The 24,108-nt window shown below is 41.5% G+C and overlaps 2 protein-coding genes across 5 annotated transcripts in view; one reads left to right on the top strand and one right to left on the bottom strand.

The window, feature by feature from the left end:
* NPRL2 (NPR2 like, GATOR1 complex subunit) overlaps positions 1–10,101 on the bottom strand; it is a 52,853-nt gene extending 42,752 nt beyond the window's left edge. Inside the window, exons 1-2 of one of the 2 annotated variants that reach the window (XM_053721116.1) lie at positions 10,017–10,101; positions 4,195–4,271 (exon numbers count right to left, since the gene is read on the bottom strand). In XM_053721116.1, coding sequence (XP_053577091.1) covers positions 4,195–4,271; position 10,017 — 78 coding nt within the window. In that variant the 5' untranslated portion in view covers positions 10,018–10,101. Of the gene's footprint in view, positions 1–4,194; positions 4,282–10,016 lie in introns of those variants that run through there. The other variant, XM_053721115.1, reaches the window with a different exon arrangement.
* A 494-nt stretch (positions 10,102–10,595) lies between these two features.
* LOC128666488 (transmembrane reductase CYB561D2) overlaps positions 10,596–24,108 on the top strand; it is a 44,609-nt gene continuing 31,096 nt past the window's right edge. The window contains exons 1-3 of one of the 3 annotated variants that reach the window (XM_053721112.1): positions 10,596–10,692; positions 18,693–18,830; positions 20,910–20,947. In XM_053721112.1, the coding sequence (XP_053577087.1) occupies positions 18,704–18,830; positions 20,910–20,947 (165 nt within the window). In that variant the 5' untranslated portion in view covers positions 10,596–10,692; positions 18,693–18,703. Of the gene's footprint in view, positions 10,693–10,718; positions 10,732–13,228; positions 13,243–18,692; positions 18,831–20,909; positions 20,948–24,108 lie in introns of those variants that run through there. The other 2 variants (XM_053721113.1, XM_053721114.1) reach the window with 2 other exon arrangements.

Here is a 24,108-nt window from a genome sequence, read left to right as displayed (position 1 = left end):
TCGACACATCATGGCAGATCTTTACTATGTGGCACAAAACCTTGGGACAATTATACCATAGAACAGGATGCCAAAAAAAGTATTGGGGCATATGGGAAGTATGGATATGAGTATTTGCTAAAACTTTAACCGTTAAAATAATGCATGCAAACACTCCTAACAGGTCAAAATGGGTTTCCAATGCAGTAAAATGCGATAAGTCCATAATCATCTAAAAATGATTACAAAAGTATTTCTGACAGAGGGGTCGATCCGATATAAATCGTCGCCCGCAAAAGCCGGCGACGCCAATATTTGCGCGGGTTTGGTATCACATATACGGCGTAACCTAGAAGTTACGCCCGTATATTTCTGCCGTCGCCCGCAGTTTTTTGGGCCATAGGCAGGTATACCAAACCCGCGCAGTTTGGTATCCAATATGCAGCGTAAGGACTTACGTGGCGAAAATGGAGAAAACTTACTCCATTTTCACCTCGCCACAAAAAGCAGCCGTAGTAAGCCTTATGCTGACTATTGGAGCCCCGTAACTTCCTAAACTGGCTGCTAAAATAAACCTAACACCTAACGCATGCGCAATGTCTATCTCCCTGTCAACCGCGATCTGCTAAAATAAACCTAACACCTAACGCATGCGCAATGTCTATCTCCCTGTCAACCGCGAGCCCCCCCCCCCCCCGAAATCCCTAATAAAGTTATTACCCCCTAAACCGCCGCTCCCGGACCCCGCCGCCATCTACATAAACTAACCCCCTACTGTGAGCCTCTAAAACCGCCGCCATCTACCTTATCTATCCCCTAATCTGACCCCTTACACCGCCGCCACCTATATAAAAATTATTAACCCCTAATCTAATCCCCCTATACCGCCGCCAGCTATATTAATATTATTAACCCCTAATGTAAGCCCCTTACACCGCCGCCATCTCTATTAAAATGATTAACCCCTAATTTAATCTACCTACCCCGCCGCCAGCTATATTATCTATATTAACCCTAAGTATATTATAGTTAATATAGTTATTACATTATATATATTAACTATATTAACCCTAATTATATTAGGGTTAATATAGTTACTATAGTATTTATATTAACTATATTAACTCTATCTAACCCTAACTAAATTTATATTAAATTAATCTAATTCATTTATAAACTAAAATATTCCTATTTAAATCTAAATACTTACCTATAAAATAAACCCTAAGATAGCTACAATATAATTAATAATTACATTGTAGCTATGTTAGGGTTAATATTTATTTTACAGGTAAATTGTTAATTATTTTAACTAGGTATAATAGATATTAAATAGTTATTAACTATTTAATATCTACCTAGTTAAAATAATTACCCAATTACCTGTAAAATAAATCCTAACCTAAGTTACAAATACACCTACACTATCAATAAATTTAATAAACTACAAACATCTATCTAAAAATACAATTAAATTAACTAAACTAAATTACAAAAAAAAACAAACACTAAATTACAAAAAATAAAAAAAAGATTATAAGATTTTTAAGCTAATTACACCTATTCTAAGCCCCCTAATAAAATAATAAACCCCCAAAATAAAAAAAATTCCCTGCCCTATTCTAAATTAAACAAATTTCAAAGCTCTTTACCTTACCAGCCCTTAAAAGGGCCTTTTGTGGGGCATGCCCCAAAGAATATCAGCTCTTTTGCATACAACAAATATAATCCCCCCCCCCCCATTACAACCCACCACCCACATACCCCTATTCTAAAACCACCCAAACCCCCCTTAAAAAAGCCTAACACTACCCCCCTGAAGATCTCCCTACCTTGTCTTCACCACACCGGGCCGAACTCCTGATCCGATCCGGGCGATGTCTTCCTCCAAGCGGCAAAGAAGAATTTTTCCTCCGGCGACGTCTTCCTCCAAGCGGCAGCAAAGTCTTCATTCTTCCGGCGGCATCTTCAATCTTCTTTCTTCGCTCCGCCGCCGCGGAGCATCCATCCCGGCCGACTGCTGAACTTGGAATGAGGTACCTTTAAATGACGTCATCCAAGATGGCGTCCGCCGAATTCCGATTGGCTGATAGGATTCTATCAGCCAATCGGAATTAAGTTAAAAAAATCTGATTGGCTGATTGAATCAGCCAATCAGATTCAAGTTCAATCCGATTGGCTGATCCAATCAGCCAATCAGATTGAGCTCGCATTCTATTGGCTGTTCCGATCAGCCAATAGAATGCGAGCTCAATCTGATTGGCTGATTGGATCAGCCAATCGGATTGAACTTGAATCTGATTGGCTGATTCAATCAGCCAATCAGATTTTTTTAACTTAATTCCGATTGGCTGATAGAATCCTATCAGCCAATCGGAATTCGGCGGACGCCATCTTGGATGACGTCATTTAAAGGTACCTCATTCCAAGTTCAGCAGTCGGCCGGGATGGATGCTCCGCGGCGGCAGAGCGAAGAAAGAAGATTGAAGATGCCGCCGGAAGAATGAAGACTTTGCTGCCGCTTGGAGGAAGACGTCGCCGGAGGAAGAATTCTTCTTTGCCGCTTGGAGGAAGACATCGCCCGGATCGGATCAGGAGTTCGGCCCGGTGTGGTGAAGACAAGGTAGGGAGATCTTCAGGGGGGTAGTGTTAGGCTTTTTTAAGGGGGGTTTGGGTGGTTTTAGAATAGGGGTATGTGGGTGGTGGGTTGTAATGGGGGGGGGGATTGTATTTGTTGTATGCAAAAGAGCTGAATTCTTTGGGGCATGCCCCACAAAAGGCCCTTTTAAGGGCTGGTAAGGTAAAGAGCTTTGAAATTTGTTTAATTTAGAATAGGGCAGGGAATTTTTTTTATTTTGGGGGTTTATTATTTTATTAGGGGGCTTAGAATAGGTGTAATTAGCTTAAAAATCTTGTAATCTTTTTTTTATTTTTTGTAATTTAGTGTTTGTTTTTTTTTGTAATTTAGTTTAGTTAATTTAATTGTATTTTTAGATAGATGTTTGTAGTTTATTAAATTTATTGATAGTGTAGGTGTATTTGTAACTTAGGTTAGGATTTATTTTACAGGTAATTGGGTAATTATTTTAACTAGGTAGATATTAAATAGTTAATAACTATTTAATATCTATTATACCTAGTTAAAATAATTAACAATTTACCTGTAAAATAAATATTAACCCTAACATAGCTACAATGTAATTATTAATTATATTGTAGCTATCTTAGGGTTTATTTTATAGGTAAGTATTTAGATTTAAATAGGAATATTTTAGTTTATAAATGAATTAGATTAATTTAATATAAATTTAGTTAGGGTTAGATAGAGTTAATATAGTTAATATAAATACTATAGTAACTATATTAACCCTAATATAATTAGGGTTAATATAGTTAATATATATATAATGTAATACCTATATTAACTATAATATACTTAGGGTTAATATAGATAATATAGCTGGCGGCGGGGTAGGTAGATTAAATTAGGGGTTAATCATTTTAATAGAGATGGCGGCGGTGTAAGGGGCTTACATTAGGGGTTAATAATTTTAATATAGATGGCGGCGGTGTTAGGGGCTCACTTTAGGGGGTTATAGATATAATATAGCTGGCGGCGGGGTACGGGAGCGGCGGTTTAGGGGTTAATAGCTTTTTTATTGTTAGGCTAGTGAGGGGGGATAGCGGATAGAGGGTTAGACGTGTCGGGCTATGTTAGGGAGGCGTGTTAGACAGTGCGGGCTATGTTAGGGAGGCGTGTTAGACAGTGCGGGTGTTTTAAACTTTAGTCAGGTTTTATAGGCGCCGGCAGATTCTAACGTGCCGCAAGTCACTGGCGACGCCAGAAATTTGTACTTGCGCAGATTTCTGGACATCGCTGGTTTGTGAGACTTACGGCACGTTAGCATCTGACGGCGACTTATATGGGATAGCTCGAGTTGCGAGCTGAAACTGCGGGCGACGCCGGTTCCCTCGCTTGCGCCGCAAACTGCGATCTATATCGGATCGCGCCCAGAATGCCAAACTGCTGCCATACGGTTGTGATGCAACATATAACATTCTTTTCACCTTCATTAAGGGCACTTCATTGGGTTACGAATGCTTAGAATTTAAGACCCTGCAAAAGGACTTTTCCACAGGAATTGTGATGGATTGGAATGGGGAACAATATCCTAACTTTGCTCTGTCTTAACCCTGCTGCCCTTGTCTGCTCACCTGGTAGCTGATCTTCGGCCCAAGGGTTGGGTGGAACTCGCTGAAGAAAATGCACTCAATCCGTCGATTGGACATCACTGTGGACATTGATACTAATATTACAATTACATGCAGTATTGCCTTGGCTCCCAGAAAGGGATGCAGTGAATTCACCAGCAATGTGTTCCCTCACTCTTTGCTAGTCAATGAGTTATACTAATATTTACAGCTCAACGGTACATATTCAAATTTGCATTGTTCTCCCCAGGACCTTTTTAAAGCCGTTTTATTCCGTCCTAACCACGCTGGGCGATCACGTGATTTCAATTTTTCTTCATCGGAATGTTGTTCCGTTGTAGACAAATTGACCCGGTCACGAAAGGGTTAATGGGTTCACCACCCAGCTTATTTTACTGACCATCCTGCTAAATTTGAAGCCAATATTAAAGGGATACTGAACCCAAATCTTTCCTGATTCAGATAGAGCGTACAATTTTAAGCAACTTTCTAACTTACTTCTATTATCAATTTTTCTTCATTCTCTTGTGATCTTTATTTTAAAAAGCAGGAATGTAAGCTTAAGAGCCGGCCTATTTTTGGTTTAGAACCCTGGGTAGCACTCGCTGATTGGTGGCTACATTTATCCACCAATCAGCAAGCACTACCCAGTTGCTGAACCAAAGATGAGCGGCTCGTAAGCTTACATTCCTGCTTTTTAAAGTAAAAATACCAGGAGAAATTAGAAAGTTGCTTAAAATTGCATGCACTATCTGAATCATGGAATAAAAACATTGGATTCAGTATCCCTTTAAAGGGACAGTCTAGGCCAAAATAAACTTTCATGATTCAGATAGAGCATGTAATTTTAAACAATTTTCCAATACACTTTTATCACCAATTTTGCTTTGTTCTCTTGGTATTCTTAGTTGAAAGCTTAAACTAGGAGGTTCATATGCTAATTTCTTAGACCTTGAAGCCCACCTCTTTCAGATTGCATTTTAACAGTTTTTCACCACTAGAGGGTGTTAGTTCACGTATTTCATATAGATAACACTGTGCTCGTGAACGAGAAGTTATCTGGGAGCAGGCACTGATTGGCTAGACTGCAAGTCTGTCAAAAGAACTGAAAAAAGGGGCAGTTTGCAGAGGCTTAGATACAAGATAATCACAGAGGTTAAAAGTATATTATTATAACTGTGTTAGTTATGCAAAACTGGGAAATGGGTAATAAAGGGATTATCTATCTTTTAAAACAATAACAATTCTGGTGTAGACTGTCCCTTTAAGCTAAAATTAGATAATTATTTTTAATAAAATTCAGTGCTTATTGCATAGATTATCATTAAATAATTTTGTGTTAAATTATACAGTTCATTTGTGCCTTGGATAGCAGAAAATGCTATAATTTTACAAAGTATTACACTGCCCCTACTTGGCTACATCAGTATGCCACACGGCTGGCAAAATTTCTTGTGGAGAACACAAATTTGCAAAACAATAACACCCAGATACAACAAAATAATGTAAATAATTAGAAAGGAGTTTGCAACAGGCTCATCAGGCAGTATACTGTAAAGTGACCCCATGTGGAACAGGCAAGAAATGACAGTTAAAGGGACATTACGGTCCAAATTGAAATGCACATAAATGAATTACATCTTTGAACAGAAACATATTTACAATATACTGTACATGTATTGGCAAAAATGCTCCTAGTAAAAGATATCACTGTTTTAGTGTTAACATTTTTCTCTGCATGTGCACGCGACACATCGTTTGATATTCTCAGTGCACCAGTATTTTAATTACTGCAGCTGCTCAGACTACCAGTGGGGCTTATAGCATGTAATCTATTATGAAATTGAGTCATTCCTAGATGGTACAAGCACCTTAGGCTCTCTGAGCAAGTGCTGTGTTTAAAATGCTGGTGCACGGTGCATACTTAAAGGGCCATGAAACCCTCATCTTTTCTTTCATGATTTAGAAAGAGAATGCAATTTTAAACATCTTTCTAATTTACTTATATTATCTAATTTGTTTTATTCTCTTGATATTCTTTGCTGAAAAGCATATCTAGATATGCTCAGTAGCTGCTGATTGGTTGCTGCACATAGAAGCCTCGTGTGATTGGCTCACCATGTGCATTGCTTTTTCTTCAACTAAGGATATATAAAAAATTAAGCAAAATAAATAATAGAAGTAAATTCAAATTATGCATATTAGAGGTATATAAACGTGCACAAAAGGCAGAATTATAAACACACACACATAATGGTGCAGGAAAAGCTTTATGGCTTTGTTGTGAAGCCAAAGTGCATTAAAGGGGCAGTAAACACCTTGTAATTACAAGGCATTTCTGTTGTGTTGCTATAAAATAATATATCAGCCAAGTATAACATGTTTTTAAAACAAATTAACATCCTTTTTAATGCGATTAGTTTTCAATTGCCAAACTCCACCATTTGTCTTATTTGGAGAACCTAATCTGAGCTTTTGTCTGCAGAAAACAATGCTAACCACAGTCATAATATTAGTATAAACAACATTGTCTTGCAGTTGATATCTGATAAAGCCAGTTAGGGACACATATGTAGCAGGTTTAGCCTTGAAAAGTGAGCGGGTGCTTTTCATGTTCTGAGAATTAGAAATTGCTGAATTCAGAGCTAAATTACAAGAAACATTTGCAAAAATAACATTTTATATAAAAATCTCAAAGTGTTTATTGACAGCTAGTGTGTCATTCTTATGCAATTATCAGCCCCGACAGCTAGTGTGCCATTCTTAATTAATTATCAGCCCCGACAGCTAGTGTGCCATTCTTATGTAATTATCAGCCCCGACAGCTAGTGTGCCATTCTTAAGTAATTATCAGCCCCGACAGCTAGTGTGCCATTCTTAAGTAATTATCAGCCCATGACAGCTAGTGTGCCATTCTTAAGTAATAATCAGCCCCGACAGCTAGTGTGCCATTCTTAAGTAATAATCAGCCCCGACAGCTAGTGTGCCATTCTTAAGTAATTATCAGCCCCGACAGCTAGTGTGCCATTCTTATGTAATTATCAGCCCCGACAGCTAGTGTGCCATTCTTATGTAATAATCAGCCCCGACAGCTAGTGTGCCATTCTTAAGTAATTATCAGCCCATGACAGCTAGTGTGCCATTCTTAAGTAATAATCAGCCCCGACAGCTAGTGTGCCATTCTTAAGTAATAATCAGCCCCGACAGCTAGTGTGCCATTCTTATGTAATTATCAGCCCCGACAGCTAGTGTGCCATTCTTATGTAATAATCAGCCCCGACAGCTAGTGTGCCATTCTTATGTAATAATCAGCCCCGACAGCTAGTGTGCCATTCTTATGTAATAATCAGCCCCGACAGCTAGTGTGCCATTCTTATGTAATAATCAGCCCCGACAGCTAGTGTGCCATTCTTATGTAATTATCAGCCCCGACAGCTAGTGTGCCATTCTTATGTAATTATCAGCCCCGACAGCTAGTGTGCCATTCTTAAGTAATTATCAGCCCCGACAGCTAGTGTGCCATTCTTAAGTAATTATCAGCCCATGACAGCTAGTGTGCCATTCTTATGTAATAATCAGCCCCGACAGCTAGTGTGCCATTCTCAAGTAATTATCAGCCCCGACAGCTAGTGTGCCATTCTTATGTAATTATCAGCCCCGACAGCTAGTGTGCCATTCTTATGTAATTATCAGCCCCGACAGCTAGTGTGCCATTCTTATGTAATTATCAGCCCCGACAGCTAGTGTGCCATTCTTAAGTAATTATCAGCCCCGACAGCTAGTGTGCCATTCTTAAGTAATTATCAGCCCATGACAGCTAGTGTGCCATTCTTAAGTAATTATCAGCCCATGACAGCTAGTGTGCCATTCTTATGTAATAATCAGCCCCGACAGCTAGTGTGCCATTCTTATGTAATAATCAGCCCCGACAGCTAGTGTGCCATTCTTATGTAATAATCAGCCCCGACAGCTAGTGTGCCATTCTTATGTAATAATCAGCCCCGACAGCTAGTGTGCCATTCTTATGTAATAATCAGCCCCGACAGCTAGTGTGCCATTCTTATGTAATTATCAGCCCCGACAGCTAGTGTGCCATTCTTATGTAATTATCAGCCCCGACAGCTAGTGTGCCATTCTTATGTAATTATCAGCCCCGACAGCTAGTGTGCCATTCTTATGTAATTATCAGCCCCGACAGCTAGTGTGCCATTCTTATGTAATTATCAGCCCCGACAGCTAGTGTGCCATTCTTATGTAATAATCAGCCCCGACAGCTAGTGTGCCATTCTTATGTAATTATCAGCCCCGACAGCTAGTGTGCCATTCTTATGCAATTATCAGTCCCGACAGCTAGTGTGCCATTCTTATGCAATTATCAGTCCTGACAGCTAGTGTGCCATTCTTATGTAATTATCAGCCCTGACAGCTAATGTGCCATTCTTATGTAATTATCAGCCCTGACAGTTAGTGTGCCATTCTTATGTAATTATCAACCCTGACTATCTAGTGTGCCATTCTTATGTAATTATCAGTCCTGACAGCTAGTGTTCAATTCTTATGTAATTATCAGCCCGACAGCTAGTGTGCCATTCTTATGTAATTATCAGCCCTGACAGCTAGTGTGCCATTCTTATGTAATTATCAGTCCTGACAGCTAGTGTTCAATTCTTATGTAATTATCAGCCCGACAGCTAGTGTGCCATTCTTATGTAATTATCAGCCCTGACAGCTAGTGTGCCATTCTTATGTAATTATCAGTCCTGACAGCTAGTGTGCCATTCTTATGTAATTATCAGTCCTGACAGCTAGTGTGCAATTCTTATGTAATTATCAGCCCTGACAGCTAGTGTGCCATTCTTATGTAATTATCAGTCCTGACAGCTAGTGTGCCATTATTATGTAATTATCAGCCCTGACAGCTAGTGTGCCATTCTTAAGTAATAATCAGCCCCGACAGCTAGTGTGCCATTCTTAAGTAATTTTCAGCCCCGACAGCTAGTGTGCCATTCTTATGTAATTATCAGCCCCGACAGCTAGTGTGCCATTATGTAATAATCAGCCCCGACAGCTAGTGTGCCATTCTTATGTAATTATCAGCCCTGACTATCTAGTGTGCCATTCTTATGTAATTATCAGTCCTGACAGCTAGTGTTCAATTCTTATGTAATTATCAGCCCTGACAGCTAGTGTGCCATTCTTATGTAATTATCAGCCCCGACAGCTAGTGTGCCATTCTTATGTAATTATCAGCCCTGACAGCTAGTGTGCCATTCTTATGTAATTATCAGTCCTGACAGCTAGTGTGCCATTCTTATGTAATAATCAGCCCGGACAGCTAGTGTGCCATTCTTATGTAATTATCAGTCCTGACAGCTAGTGTGCAATTCTTATGTCATTATCAGCCCGGACAGCTAGTGTGCCATTCTTATGTAATTATCAGCCCTGACAGCTAGTGTGCCATTCTTATGTAATTATCAGCCCTGACAGCTAGTGTGCCATTCTTATGTAATAATCAGCCCTGACAGCTAGTGTGCCATTCATATGGGATTATTAACTCTGACAGCTAGTGTGCCATTCTTATGTAATTCTCAACTAACTGACCATCACACTAGATGGATATACTGACCCATTTTCTACATCTTGATTAAGCACCAAAGCCTGGCACTTGTGTTATACTGTATCAACTGTACATTATGGATTCACTTTAAAGCCTGCTACGATTTTTTCATAGGTTCACACTGCAGCTTCCTGAGCCATTAAGAGGCCATGACAAGCACACCGCACCACAATGCCCCTGTCACCTGCAAGTGACACGCAATACTCACTTGTATCATCTACCCCCTGCGGGTTTCCCTCTCCAAGAGCCTCAGTCACCTAAAGCTATCACATACCGGAAGTAGAATGAGAGCGTTTCAACCCTCGTTGTAAAGAATAACCACGCCCCTTCCAGTTTATTGGCTGAAGTGCATTATATGAAAACGTATAGCAGGTGTTATAAAATAAATTGTATACCATAAGAATGCGTGCACTACGTCATTTTACAACACCAGTACCTATCAAGCTAAATGACCCGTGATAGTTATGTAACAGTAATAAACATTGTACAGTAGGAAGCAGCACAGAAACTGAAAGGGCTGTGGCTGCTCTTGGATGCTGCACAGGGCTGATTTAGTTTACTAGGTACTTTCAGGAGCGAAACTAAGATTTGGCAGTAGAACAAAACCGGAAACTGAATGCAAGCGGTTCAAACCTCGTTCCAATAGTTAGTCCCGCCCCTAACGATGTATTGGCTGAAGATCTATTATGAAATTGACAGGACCAATACCTTATTATTGACTTTGCCATATTACGCAAACAGCTGGCCTGAGTGGGCGGTCTATTTTGACTGACGGAGTTCCCGTCCAATGAAAAAGAGTGTATGCTAAAAAAATAGGTTTTTGAAGACTTCCTGGGGAGGAAAATATCAAATACCTGAAGAAAGAAGTTGAGAATCTGAAAGGGGTAAGTCACTTAGTGTTGGTGCTTTTGTAAGGGAGAGGGGTAAGTCACTGCGTGTGGTTGTATTGTAAGGGAGAGGGGTAAGTCACTGCTTGTGAGTGGTATTGTAACAAGGTAGAGGGGTAAGTCACTGCTTGTGGGTGGTATTGTAACAAGGTAGAGGGGTAAGTCACTGCTTGTGGGTGGTATTGTAAGGGAGAGGGGTAAGTCACTGCTTGTGAGTGGTTGTATTGTAAGGGAGAGGGGTAAGTCACTGCTTGTGAGTGGTTGTATTGTAAGGGAGAGGGATAAGTCACTGCTTGTGAGTGGTATTGTAAGGGAGAGGGGTAAGTCACTGCTTGTGAGTGGTTGTATTGTAAGGGAGAGGGGTAAGTCACTGCTTGTGAGTGGTTGTATTGTAAGGGAGAGGGGTAAGTCACTGCTTGTGAGTGGTTGTATTGTAAGGGAGAGGGGTAAGTCACTGCTTGTGAGTGGTTATATTGTAAGGGAGAGGGGTAAGTCACTGCTTGTGAGTGGTTGTATTGTAAGGGAGAGGGGTAAGTCACTGCTTGTGAGTGGTTGTATTGTAAGGGAGAGGGGTAAGTCACTGCTTGTGAGTGGTTGTATTGTAAGGGAGAGGGGTAAGTCACTGCTTGTGAGTGGTTGTATTGTAAGGGAGAGGGGTAAGTCACTGCTTGTGAGTGGTTGTATTGTAAGGGAGAGGGGTAAGTCACTGCTTGTGAGTGGTTGTATTGTAAGGGAGAGGGGTAAGTCACTGCTTGTGAGTGGTTGTATTGTAAGGGAGAGGGGTAAGTCACTGCTTGTGAGTGGTTGTATTGTAAGGGAGAGGGGTAAGTCACTGCTTGTGAGTGGTTGTATTGTAAGGGAGAGGGGTAAGTCACTGCTTGTGAGTGGTTGTATTGTAAGGGAGAGGGGTAAGTCACTGCTTGTGAGTGGTTGTATTGTAAGGGAGAGGGGTAAGTCACTGCTTGTGAGTGGTTGTATTGTAAGGGAGAGGGGTAAGTCACTGCTTGTAAGTGGTATTGTAACAAGGTAGAGGGGTAAGTCACTGCTTGTGGGTGGTATTGTAAGGGAGAGGGGTAAGTCACTGCTTGTGAGTGGTTGTATTGTAAGGGAGAGGGGTAAGTCACTGCTTGTGAGTGGTTGTATTGTAAGGGAGAGGGGTAAGTCACTGCTTGTGAGTGGTTGTATTGTAAGGGAGAGGGGTAAGTCACTGCTTGTGAGTGGTTGTATTGTAAGGGAGAGGGGTAAGTCACTGCTTGTAAGTGGTATTGTAACAAGGTAGAGGGGTAAGTCACTGCTTGTGGGTGGTATTGTAAGGGAGAGAGGTAAGTCACTGCTTGTGAGTGGTTGTATTGTAAGGGAGAGGGGTAAGTCACTGCTTGTGAGTGGTTGTATTGTAAGTCACTGCGTGTGAGTGGTTGTATTGTAAGGGAGAGGGGTAAGTCACTGCTTGTGAGTGGTATTGTAAGGGAGAGGGGTAAGTCACTGCTTGTGAGTGGTATTGTAAGGGAGAGGGGTAAGTCACTGCTTGTGAGTGGTTGTATTGTAAGGGAGAGGGGTAAGTCACTGCTTGTGAGTGGTTGTATTGTAAGGGAGAGGGGTAAGTGACAGTTACTGCTTGTGGGTGGTATTGTAAGGTAGAGGGGCAAGTCACTGCTTGTGAGTGGTATTGTAAGGGAGAGGGGCAAGTCACTGCTTGTGAGTGGTATTGTAAGGGAGAGGGGCAAGTCACTGCTTGTGGGTGGTATTGCAAAGGAGAGGGGCAAGTGACTGCTTGTGGGTGGTATTGCAAGGGAGAGGGACAAGTCACTGCTTGTGGGTGGTATTGCAAGGGAGAGGGGCAAGTGACTGCTTGTGGGTGGTATTGCAAGGGAGAGGGGCATGTGACTGCTTGTGGGTGGTATTGCAAGGGAGAGGGGCAAGTGACTGCTTGTGGGTGGTATTGTAAGGGAGAGGGGCAAGTGACTGCTTGTGGGTGGTATTGCAAGGGAGAGGGGCAAGTGACTGCTTGTGGGTGGTATTGCAAGGGAGAGGGGCAAGTGACTGCTTGTGGGTGGTATTGCAAAGGAGAGGGGCAAGTGACTGCTTGTGGGTGGTATTGCAAGGGAGAGGGGCAAGTGACTGCTTGTGGGTGGTATTGCAAGGGAGAGGGGCAAGTGACTGTGGGTGGTATTGCAAGGGAGGGGGGCAAGTGACTGCTTGTGGGTGGTATTGCAAGGGAGGGGGGCAAGTGACTGCTTGTGGGTGGTATTGCAAGGGAGAGGGGCAAGTGACTGCTTGTGAGTGGTATTGCAAGGGAGAGGGGCAAGTGACTGCTTGTGAGTGGTATTGCAAGGGAGAGGGGCAAGTGACTGCTTGTGAGTGGTATTGCAAGGGAGAGGGGTAAGTCACTGCTTGTGGGTGGTTGTATTGTAAGGGAGAGGGGTAAGTCACTGCTTGTGAGTGGTTGTATTGTAAGGGAGAGGGGTAAGTCACTGCTTGTGAGTGGTTGTATTGTAAGGGAGAGGGGTAAGTCACTGCTTGTGAGTGGTTGTATTGTAAGGGAGAGGGGTAAGTGACAGTTACTGCTTGTGAGTGTTATTGTAAGGGAGAGGGGTAAGTCACTGCTTGTGGGTGGTATTGTAAGGTAGAGGGGCAAGTGACTGCTTGTGGGTGGTATTGCAAGGGAGGGGGCAAGTGACTGCTTGTGGGTGGTATTGCAAGGGAGAGGCGCAAGTGACTGCTTGTGGGTGGTATTGCAAGGGAGAGGGGCAAGTGACTGCTTGTGAGTGGTATTGCAAGGGAGAGGGGCAAGTGACTGCTTGTGAGTGGTATTGCAAGGGAGAGGGGCAAGTGACTGCTTGTGGGTGGTATTGCAAGGGAGAGGGGCAAGTGACTGCTTGTGGGTGGTATTGCAAGGGAGAGGGGCAAGTGACTGCTTGTGGGTGGTATTGCAAGGGAGAGGGGCAAGTGACTGCTTGTGGGTGGTATTGCAAGGGAGAGGGGCAAGTGACTGCTTGTGGGTGGTATTGCAAGGGAGAGGGGCAAGTGACTGCTTGTGGGTGGTATTGCAAGGGAGAGGGGCAAGTGACTGCTTGTGGGTGGTATTGCAAGGGAGAGGGGCAAGTGACTGCTTGTGGGTGGTATTGCAAGGGAGAGGGGCAAGTGACTGCTTGTGGGTGGTATTGCAAGGGAGAGGGGCAAGTGACTGCTTGTGAGTGGTATTGCAAGGGAGAGGGGCAAGTGACTGCTTGTGAGTGGTATTGCAAGGGAGAGGGGCAAGTGACTGCTTGTGAGTGGTATTGCAAGGGAGAGGGGCAAGTGACTGCTTGTGGGTGGTATTGCAAGGGAGAGGGGCAAGTGACTGCTTGGTTTTGCCAGGGAGAGGGGTAAGTTGTTATGTTTGACAACCCCAGGCAACAGGGGGCTACTTGCTCCTTAAAATAGTGAGTTCACCCCTCACATTTTTGTAAATATTTTATTATATCTTTTCATGTGACAACACTGAAGAAATGACACTTTGCTACAATGTAAAGTAGTGAGTGTACAGCCTGTGTAACAGTGTAAATTTGCTGTCCCCTCAAAATAACTCAACACACAGCCATTAATGTCTAAACCGTTGGCAACAAAAGTGAGTATACCACTAAGTGGAAATGTCCAAATTGGGCCCAATTAGCCATTTTCCCTCCCCGGTGTCATGTGACTTGTTAGTGTTACAAGGTCTCAGGTGTGAATGGGGAGCAGGTGTGTTAAATTTTGTGTTATCGCTCTCACACTTTCTCATACTGGTCACTGGAAGTTTAACATGGCACCTCATGGCAAAGAACTCTCTGAGGATCTGAAAAAAAGAATTGTTGCTCTACATAAAGATGGCCTAGGCTATAAGAAGATTGTTAATACCCTGAAACTGAGCTGCAGCACGGTGGGCAAGAACATACAGCGGTTTCACAGGACAGGTTCCACTCGGAACAGACCTCGCCATGGTCGACCAAAGCAGTTGAGTGCACGTGCTCAGAGTCATATCCAGAGGTTGCCTTTGGGAAATAGACGTATGAGTGCTGCCAGCATTGCTGCAGAGGTTGAAGGGGTGGGGGGTCAGCCTGTCAGTGCTCAGACCATACGCCGCACACTGCAACAAATTGGTCTGCATGGCTGTCGTCCCAGAAGGAAGCCTCTTCTAAAGATGATGCACAAGAAAGCCTGCAAACAGTTTTCTGAAGACAAGCAGACTAATGACATGGATTACTAGAACCATATCCTGTGGTCCGATGAGACCAAGATAAACTTATTTGGTTCAGATGGTGTCAAGCGTGTGTGGTGGCATCCAGGTTAGGAGTACAAAGAAAAGTGTGTCTTGCCTACAGTCAAGCATGGTGGTGGGAGTGTCATGGTCTGGGCCTGCATGAGTGCTGTCGGTACTGGGGAGCTACAGTTCATTGAGGGAACCATGAATGCCAACATGTACTGTGACATACTGAAGCAGAGCATGATCCTTTCCCTTCGGACACTGGGCCGCAGTGCTGTATTCCAACATAACGACCCCAAACACACCTCCAAGACGACCACTGCATTGCTACAGAAGATGAGTGTAAAGGTGATGAACTGGCCAAGCATGTCTCCAGACCTAAACCCTATTGAGCATCTGTGGGGCATTCTCAAACGGAAGTTGGGGGAGCGCAAGGTCTCGAACATCCACCAGCTCTGTGATGTCGTCATGGAGGAGTGGAATAGGACTCCAGTGGCAACCTGTGAAGCTCTGGTGTACTCCATGCCCAAGAGGGTTAAGGCAGTGCTGGAAAATGTTAGCCACACAAAATATTGACACTTTGGGCCCAATTTGGACATTTCCACTTAGGGGTGTACTCACTTTTGTTGCCAATGTTTTAGACATTAATGGCTGTGTGTTGAGTTATTTTGAGGGGACAGCAAATTTACACTGTTATACAGGCTGTACACTCACTACTTTACATTGTAGCAAAGTGTCATTTCTTCAGTGTTGTCACATGAAAAGATATAATAAAATATTTATATTTTCAAACATTTCTGGCTCCTAGATTTTGAATACATTTGTTGAGCCCTGTTGTAAAGGAGAGGGTTAAGTCACTGCGTTTGATTGGTATGTTAAGGGAGCCCTCTCCCTTAACATACCAATCAAACACAGGCAATGCACGCAGGTGTGAGGTAAAGAGGGATATGTCAGTGCATGTGGGTATTATTGTAAGGAAGAGCAGTAAGTCGCTGCATGTCATTAGTAATGTGAGGGATAGAATTCGATATATCAGAGACCTTTAGATTATCGTGCCCTAAGTGACTAAATGTGGGTGGTACTGTAAGAGAAAAGGAGGAGGGAATCTCACTGTTAACGAGTGACACTTTAAGGGACTGGACTGGTCCACCAATGCAAATAAATTAGGTAGGTACTCTAGATCAGTGAGTGGTATTGCAGGGTACAGGAATGGGGGGGGGGGTAAGGTACTCCAGATGAGTGAGTGGTACTGCAAGGTACAGGAACAGGGGGTAAGGTACTCCAGATGAGTGAGTGGTACTGCAGGGTACAGGAATGGGGGGGGGGTAAGGTACTCCAGATGAGTGAGTGGTACTGCAGGGTACAGGAACACGGGGGTTAGGTACTCCAGATGAGTGAGTGGTACTGCAGGGTACAGGAACGGGGGGTTAGGTACTCCAGATGAGTGAGTGGTACTGCAGGGTACAGGAATGGGGGGGTTAGGTACTCCAGATGAGTGAGTGGTACTGCAGGGTACAGGAACGGGGGGTTAGGTACTGCAGATGAGTGAGTGGTACTGCAGGGTACAGGAACGGGGGGTTAGGTACTGCAGATGAGTGAGTGGTACTGCAGGGTACAGGAACGGGGGGGGTTAGGTACTCCAGATGAGTGAGTGGTACTGCAGGGTACAGGAACGGGGGGTTAGGTACTGCAGATGAGTGAGTGGTACTGCAGGGTACAGGAACGGGGGGGGTTAGGTACTCCAGATGAGTGAGTGGTACTGCAAGGTACAGGTACAGGAGGGGGGTAAGGTACTCTAGATCAGTAAGTGGTACTGTGTAGGACAGGAGGAGGGGAGAGAAAAACTGCAAGAGATTTTCACTTGCTTGGTTGAGCAAAATTTGGAAAGAGTCTACAAATGAGATGAGCAGTGAAATACACAAGAGGTGGGAAAACATGTAAAGGGAACTGCTAAGTGATGAGTGGCAAGGAACCAGGGAGATATAAAATAAGGGCTGCAGAGGTCCTGCAAGGGAAAGCAAAAAACTAGTAGATAGGTGAGATAGGAGCCTAGAAGAGCGAAGGGAAGACTTTACCCGAGAGAGAAGGGGTTTGTGGTAAGATGAAAAGGATAAACACCTAACAATACACATACACAGGCAGCAAGAAGCATCGTTTGTGTCAACAGATTTTTTATTTTTAAATTAAAATGCTGCAATGCTCTGATTTATTAAATACATTAATATACATGAAGGTTTTGATTATGTCACCTCTCTCCCTTCTCTTCGCTAATCTTATTATATTAGGGTCATGATGTCATTCCGTGTTTGTATTTGTGTTTTTAAAAGATCATGTTTACTAGCCCATCCCTGCTTTACATCAGCCAATGAACATTAGCAGGAAATACCGATCAACCAATTTAACATAAATACTGATGTATTCCTTTCAATTTAAATGTTCACAGTTTTTACTTCAAGTTTTTGTTTTCCAGGGAAACAAATCAACACTTTCAAATGCTGCCCTTCCATAAGAATGATAGAACATCCTCTACAGTGTTCTCATTAATTAGGATCTGTAATTATTAATAATACGAATATTATTGATAGCCTTTATTTGTTTAGCGCTACAAAATTCCATAGCGCTGGGTACAGAGATAGGGATATACAATGTCAAAAACATAACGGACTATGTACAGGAGGAGAAGAGGGTTCCGCTCTGGAGTACTTACAGTCTACAGGCTGACGGGTGATGATATTGCTCACATTGTGTACATTAAAGGGACACTGAACCCAATTTTTTTTTCTTTCATGATTCAGATAGAGCATGCAATTTTAAGCAACTTTCTAATTTACTCCTATTTATCATTTTTTCTTCGTTCTCTTGCTATCTTTATTTGAAAAAGAAGGCATCTAAGCTAAGGAGCCAGCAAATTTTTGGTTCAGTACCATGGACAGCACTTGTTTATTGGTACTGTCCAATCAGCAAGGACAACCCAGTTAGTTTACCAAAAATAGGCCGGCATCTAAACTTACATTCTTGCTTTTCAAATAAAGATACCAAGAGAATTAAGAAAATTTGATAATAGGAGTAAATTAGAAAGTTGCTTAAAATTGCATGCTCTATCTGAATCACGAAAGAAACAAAGTTTGGTTCAGTGTCCCTTTAAAACAGGGGGTTGACAGATGTATTTAAAGTAATGGTAAATCCTAGTGTTTTTGAAACGCTAGGCTTTACCAGAGCAACAAATAAAGTATAAAATACACTCGTGCTGAAAGTTCCTTTATGTGCCAGCAGCGTATGTTGTGCTGAGCACCTCAGGCCTCCCACAGCTGAATACTATTTTTTGAATGAGGTGAAGTTTCCACCCCTTAGCCAATAGGTGTGCGGGCCTATCGGCATTATGCCAGGTGGCTAGCATGCTATTGGCTAACATCACCTCAATAATAAAATATCTTTTTACTGTGGGTGGCCTGAGGCGCTCAGCACAACATACACTGCTGGCAAATAAAGCAACTTTCAGTATTAAGTTTTTTGTTGTTGTTTTTGTTTTATACTTCATGACTAAAAGTCCCCTTTATTTGCAGTTTCAAAAACGCTAGGATTTACCATCACTTTAAATACTATGGAGCCAACCGTACATTTTAGCTTTAGGAGGCAATGAGTCTATTTATTTATTTTTAGTGTTTAATGTAAAATAAAGTCTGGAGTGAGACACATAATTATAGAAACCACGAGTCCTTGTTTCCCAACATTTGTCAAGTTCTGCGCTAAAGTCGTTTTTTCTTTTTCCTGACAGGCCACATAATCATGTCTCTGAACACAGACAGCGACACCCTTGTAAATAAAACGCTTCGTGTCCTCTCAGGAGCTACTGCGCATCTCACCGCTGTGACACTCACAGTGTACGTGACCTATGTGTCAAGGCCTGGAACATGTGAGTATCAAGTGTGGGTCTAGAAGCTTTAATTAGCCCTGGACTAGAAACAAAATAAAGTTATCCTATATTTAAAGAGGTGTTTTTTTTGAGGGGGTTTGGCTTAAACTTTTTTGCAGTCCATGAACATACACTTTGAATAACCTAGGGTATTTTTTTTGTTATCTCCTTTGCTTTATCCAACTGGGGCATATATAAATGAGCCCCTGAAATGAATCTGCTCCACACATAATTTACAGAAAAAGTGGGCAAAATAATGAAAATACTTAGCAAAATTTACTTTTCCATTAAAAAAAAATTCCAGAACTTGACCATTTTGCTTAAAATCTAGGAGCCCGTCCCAAAATTTAAGAACAGATCTATATATAATTTAAATTTTATATCTGTGGTTTTCAAACTTGTCATTAGACCTCCCTAACAGGCCAGATTTTCAGGATCACCTTGGGTGAGAGCAAATTAATAGCCATGTTTACTAATCGGCTGCTTATTTCATCTATGCTCCAGTTCAGACATTCTGAAAATGTTACCCGTTAGTGAGGCCTGAGGACAGGTTGACAAAAAGCTTTTATATTATAGTTGTGGAAGTGTTATAAACTCACTAGTTACCACTAGCAGGGTACTGATTCAGCCAGGTGAAGGTAGCATTCATGGTCAGCCAAATGCCAGTGTTATACACAAAGAACAAAAGAAGGGCGCCCCCTAGTGTGAACAATATAAACAAACTCCTTATCTTAAAATTGTGGCATTTACATTCACAATTTGTGAAAGGGACACTGAACCCACATTTTTTATTTTGTGATTCAGATAAAGCGTGCAACTTTCTAATTTACTCCTATTATCTTCGTTCTCTTGCTATCTTTATTTGAAAAAGAAGGCATCTAAGCTTTTTTTTTTTTGGTTCAGTACCTTGGACAGAGCTTGTTTATTGGTGGGTGAATTTATCCACCAATCGGCAAGAACAACCCAGGTTGTTCACCAAAAATGGGCCGGCATCTAAACTTACATTCTTGCATTTCAAATAAAGATACCAAGAGAATTAAGAAAAAATGATAATAGGAGTAAATTAGAAAGTTGCTTAAAATTGCATGCTTTATCTGAATCACACACAAAAAAAATTGGGGTTCAGTGTCCCATGAAGGCATAAAGTATGCCCAAATCCTTCGAACAGGATAAAAACTCTAGATAAGACAACAAACAAAGGGCGCTTCTTGGTGCAGACAGCTGTGACAAAACCTCCCACCAATGTGTTAAGGAAATGAGTATACATTATGTGCTACATAAGAATGCTGGGGTATCAGTGTCCCCGCTCACTGTGCTTGGCAATCTCCTTATGAATGGGCTTGTCAAGTGATAAAAAGACTCCAAAAAGTAAAAACCAATACACTTTTAATGAAAGACACAATGCTATAAAAACAAAAATAGTGACAATATTAAAATATGGCTTTAACAAATGCACCAATGCAACACGTTTCTCAGCGTCTATGTGCCGTTTCCTCAGGCATAAAGTGCTATTTTCATGGAGACTCATTTAAAATACAAATGGACCAATCAGATCCTAAACTCCCCCCCCCCCCCCTGTAATTTGACAACTGTTTTATTCTTATAGTTAAATTACTACACTACATTGATTCACTAAATTAATGAATAATCTATTTACGTATCCTGTAGCATATCAGTCTGACCCTGCCCAATGACAGTCCATCACCGAAATACCAGGCAATTCTTCTCTGTAGAAGAAAAACAACATAACCCAGACGTACGTTTCGGCCTTCTGTGGGCCTCGTCAGTGAGTTGCAGTTGCATCTCTCTAGGGACATGTGTGCTAGGAGTTTACGTCTGGTTTCCCCTTTTACTCTTAAGGAGACCCAAGGGTAATTTTGCATAAATAAGAAAAGAGAGAGACGCACTCAGCTGAGACAGAACAAAAGCTAGAATAACGTCCATGCCTGTTTATTCAGTGCCACTCAGGGAGCATATAAATTATGCATACATATTGCACTCGCCCACACCACAATTTGCGCCATCCAAGCCATGGAACTCTGTTTTTATTCTTACAATTCCTTGTATCTTCTTTTCCAGCTCTCTTCTCCTGGCACCCATTCCTAATGACAGTTGCGGTGAGTATGGCTTAGATATTAGTCATTTTGTTTGGGAATGGGACTTTATATACTTCATAAAAAGTGTTATATCTAGAGATCCCTAAGTAGGCATGGTCACTTGGATGTTTTGTTAGTGTTAGATCTGGATTTGCACAGATCTTAGTATGTTGCACTTTCACAAGAAGAAATCCGGCTCCGAAAAGAGACTGCCATGAGCGGCCGCCTTCTTCCACATATGGATGCTAATAAAGCATCCAAATGTCAATGCCTACTAATAAAGTTTTTTTTAATAATTGACGAGTCCCTCTCAAATAAAAATATTATTTGTGTCTGTCTAGCCAGGTCATTACGGTTGTAACGGTGATCAGCTTGCAAAAAAAGTTCATTTATTTCTGTACTGGTACAAAGGGGTCTCTCTAGTTGATATTACAACCCCCAAAAGCACATATGGGCTCCTATTTCACATTTGGCTACGCTTGGTGACAATGTAGTAAGGTGATCACAGTAACACCAGTGGTCACCTGGTCATTTCCAATATTCTTTACAAAAATCTTGAATATAATTTATTTTTCTTCATTTTTTTTGTTGCAGCTCTCACAAGCAATAAAATATAATAATGGTATATTCTGAATATGCTGGGTTTTCTGAAAACCATATATACCGTATTGTTCCGCATATAGGCCGCACTTTTTTCCCTTGATCTGTAGCTTTAAATTTGCAGTGCGGCCTATATGCCTATATATAATCGGGTGCTTTTCGGCTAAATCGTACATGCGCAGTATGGCCGAACTTCCGGTGCACCCTGTGGCCTTATGGGTAATGTAGTCCGCCGGAGTTGGGTGGTTTTGCGAGAGGGACGATAGTTGGTAGGTTTGGCAGGACACTCATATGCATTAGTCACCGCTGTGAAGATGCAGTAATGCTGAGAACAGACAAATGAATGAGGAGGGAGGAAGTGGGCAGAGCACAAGGGACATGTGAGTCAGTTGCGATACTGATATTTTCTGGTAAGAAACAGTTTTGTTTTTTTTGCCCTCACATCATACCTGCTAAAATAAATAAAAAATTGCTTTAATACAATATGTTAAAATAAAACAAAGGAAACATGCTGTACTCCTTAGTGCTGATGATTTCAAATGTGAAAAAAAGCCTTTATTCAACCATTAAAGCTGTAATGGCTGAATAAAGGTTTTTTTTCACATTTGAAATTACAGTGCTAAGGAGACAGCATCTTTCCTTTGCTATATTCTATACTCTTGGGAAAGTGGAAAAGGATCCCCTGGGAGCTAGCACCCTGCATTGGCCCTCATTGCTTGCACATTTGGGAATCCAGGTCTCACTCACTTGCAAACATTAAAGCTTGTGCAACTAATGTGCATATTTTCTTTAAAATTAAATTTCTTCAAAATGGCACCAAACTTTAAGGGTGCGGCCTATAATCAGGTGCGGCTTATATTCGGCACAATACGGGTAATTTGTGTGGCTCGTTCACTAAAATATGCCTTACAATACTATTATCATGTAAGCAGCAAAATATGCTTAGCAGTGAAGGGGTTAAAGAGAATTACTAAGTGTCATATAAATTTATATAATTATCACTAAACAATAATGTAAACACTAATTTTAATGGAAAAATGGCATTCCTGTGTTTCATCCATTACTAGAAGTAATCAGGATTGCTATGTATATAGTAACATTCACCCACTGTTTGTGATGCAGGAAAGGCTTTCCCTACTGACGTGCTGCACATGCATAGTTCATTCTGCCTGTGCTGTGCACTACTATATACATAACGTGCTAGAGCTCACAATAGGCTGTACTTTTTCAGTTCATTCATCCTCTTCTCATTCTGCCTGTGCTGTGTACTACTATATACATAACGTGGTAGAGCTCACAATAGGCTATACTTTCAGTTCATCCATCCTCTTCTCATTCTGCCTGTGCTGTGCACTACTATATACATAACGTGGTAGAGCTCACAATAGGCTGTACTTTTTCAGTTCATCCATCCTCTTCTCATTCTGCCTGTTCTGTGCACTACTATATACATAACGTAGTAGAGCTCAGAATAGGCTGTACCTTTCAGTTCATTCATCCTCTTCTCATTCTGCCTGTGCTGTGTACTACTATATACATAACGTGGTAGAGCTCACAATAGGCTGTACCTTTTCAGTTCATCCATCCTCTTCTCATTCTGCCTGTGCTGTGCACTACTATATACATAACGTGCTAGAGCTCACAATAGGCTATACTTTCAGTTCATCCATCCTCTTCTCATTCTGCCTGTGCTGTGCACTACTATATACATAACGTGCTAGAGCTCACAATAGGCTGTACCTTTCAGTTCATCCATCCTCTTCTCATTCTGCCTGTGCTGTGCACTACTATATACATAACGTAGTAGAGCTCACAATAGGCTGTACCTTTCGGGTCCTTGATAAAAATAACTCAAATAAAACTAGACAAGAGGTGATTGGCTACTTTTTTTAATTTTTTTTGTTGAGGTTCTTTTCAAAACAAACAATTATTAGTTATCAAAACATACATATAAGAGAAAATAAATTATTACATGGTAAGCTGCCAAAACAGATTAGAGAGTTACACAGTATGATGAGATAACAAATTATACTGTCAATCCATGCAATAAGTTCTGCCCAAACTGTATACCCACCAAAGGATTTGAGTGGCCACTCTTGGACCACAAAGTTGTAGTAAGCATAATATAAGGCGGGTAAATCATAAAGCGAAAGGGCTCATGGACCCTAAGTGAAGAACCTCTTGCTTTTTACGTTTTAATACTATAGTTAGAATTAACATTTTAACAGGGTAGTAGAACTTTAAAAGATTGTAAATAGAACTCTTTGGAACAAAAAGGTGCAACAGCACTACACTAGTGTAGAGGAGATGCCAGTATCAATGGATTAATTTCCTTTAGCTTGAGTGCTTATGCATGAATTAACTTGAGAGACAAAATCAACATAGAAGTTGAAAAAAGTATGCATCTATTAGCACTTCCTTCTCCTTATCTGGAATTATTATTTGGACATCAATTGGGGAATGAGGTTAGGTGATTGTAGTTAAAATTTAACCTTTATTGGTTTGATTAAAAAAACAGAACACAACAACATGAAGTTTTAAAAACACAAAAGAATTTGGACCTGTAGAACGTGTTGTCTAAC

The sequence above is a fragment of the Bombina bombina genome, chromosome 7 (assembly GCF_027579735.1).
Source record: "Bombina bombina isolate aBomBom1 chromosome 7, aBomBom1.pri, whole genome shotgun sequence".
Lineage (NCBI taxonomy): Eukaryota > Metazoa > Chordata > Amphibia > Anura > Bombinatoridae > Bombina > Bombina bombina.
Note: the sequence above shows the minus strand (reverse complement) of the source record. Positions and strands in the feature narration are given on the sequence as shown.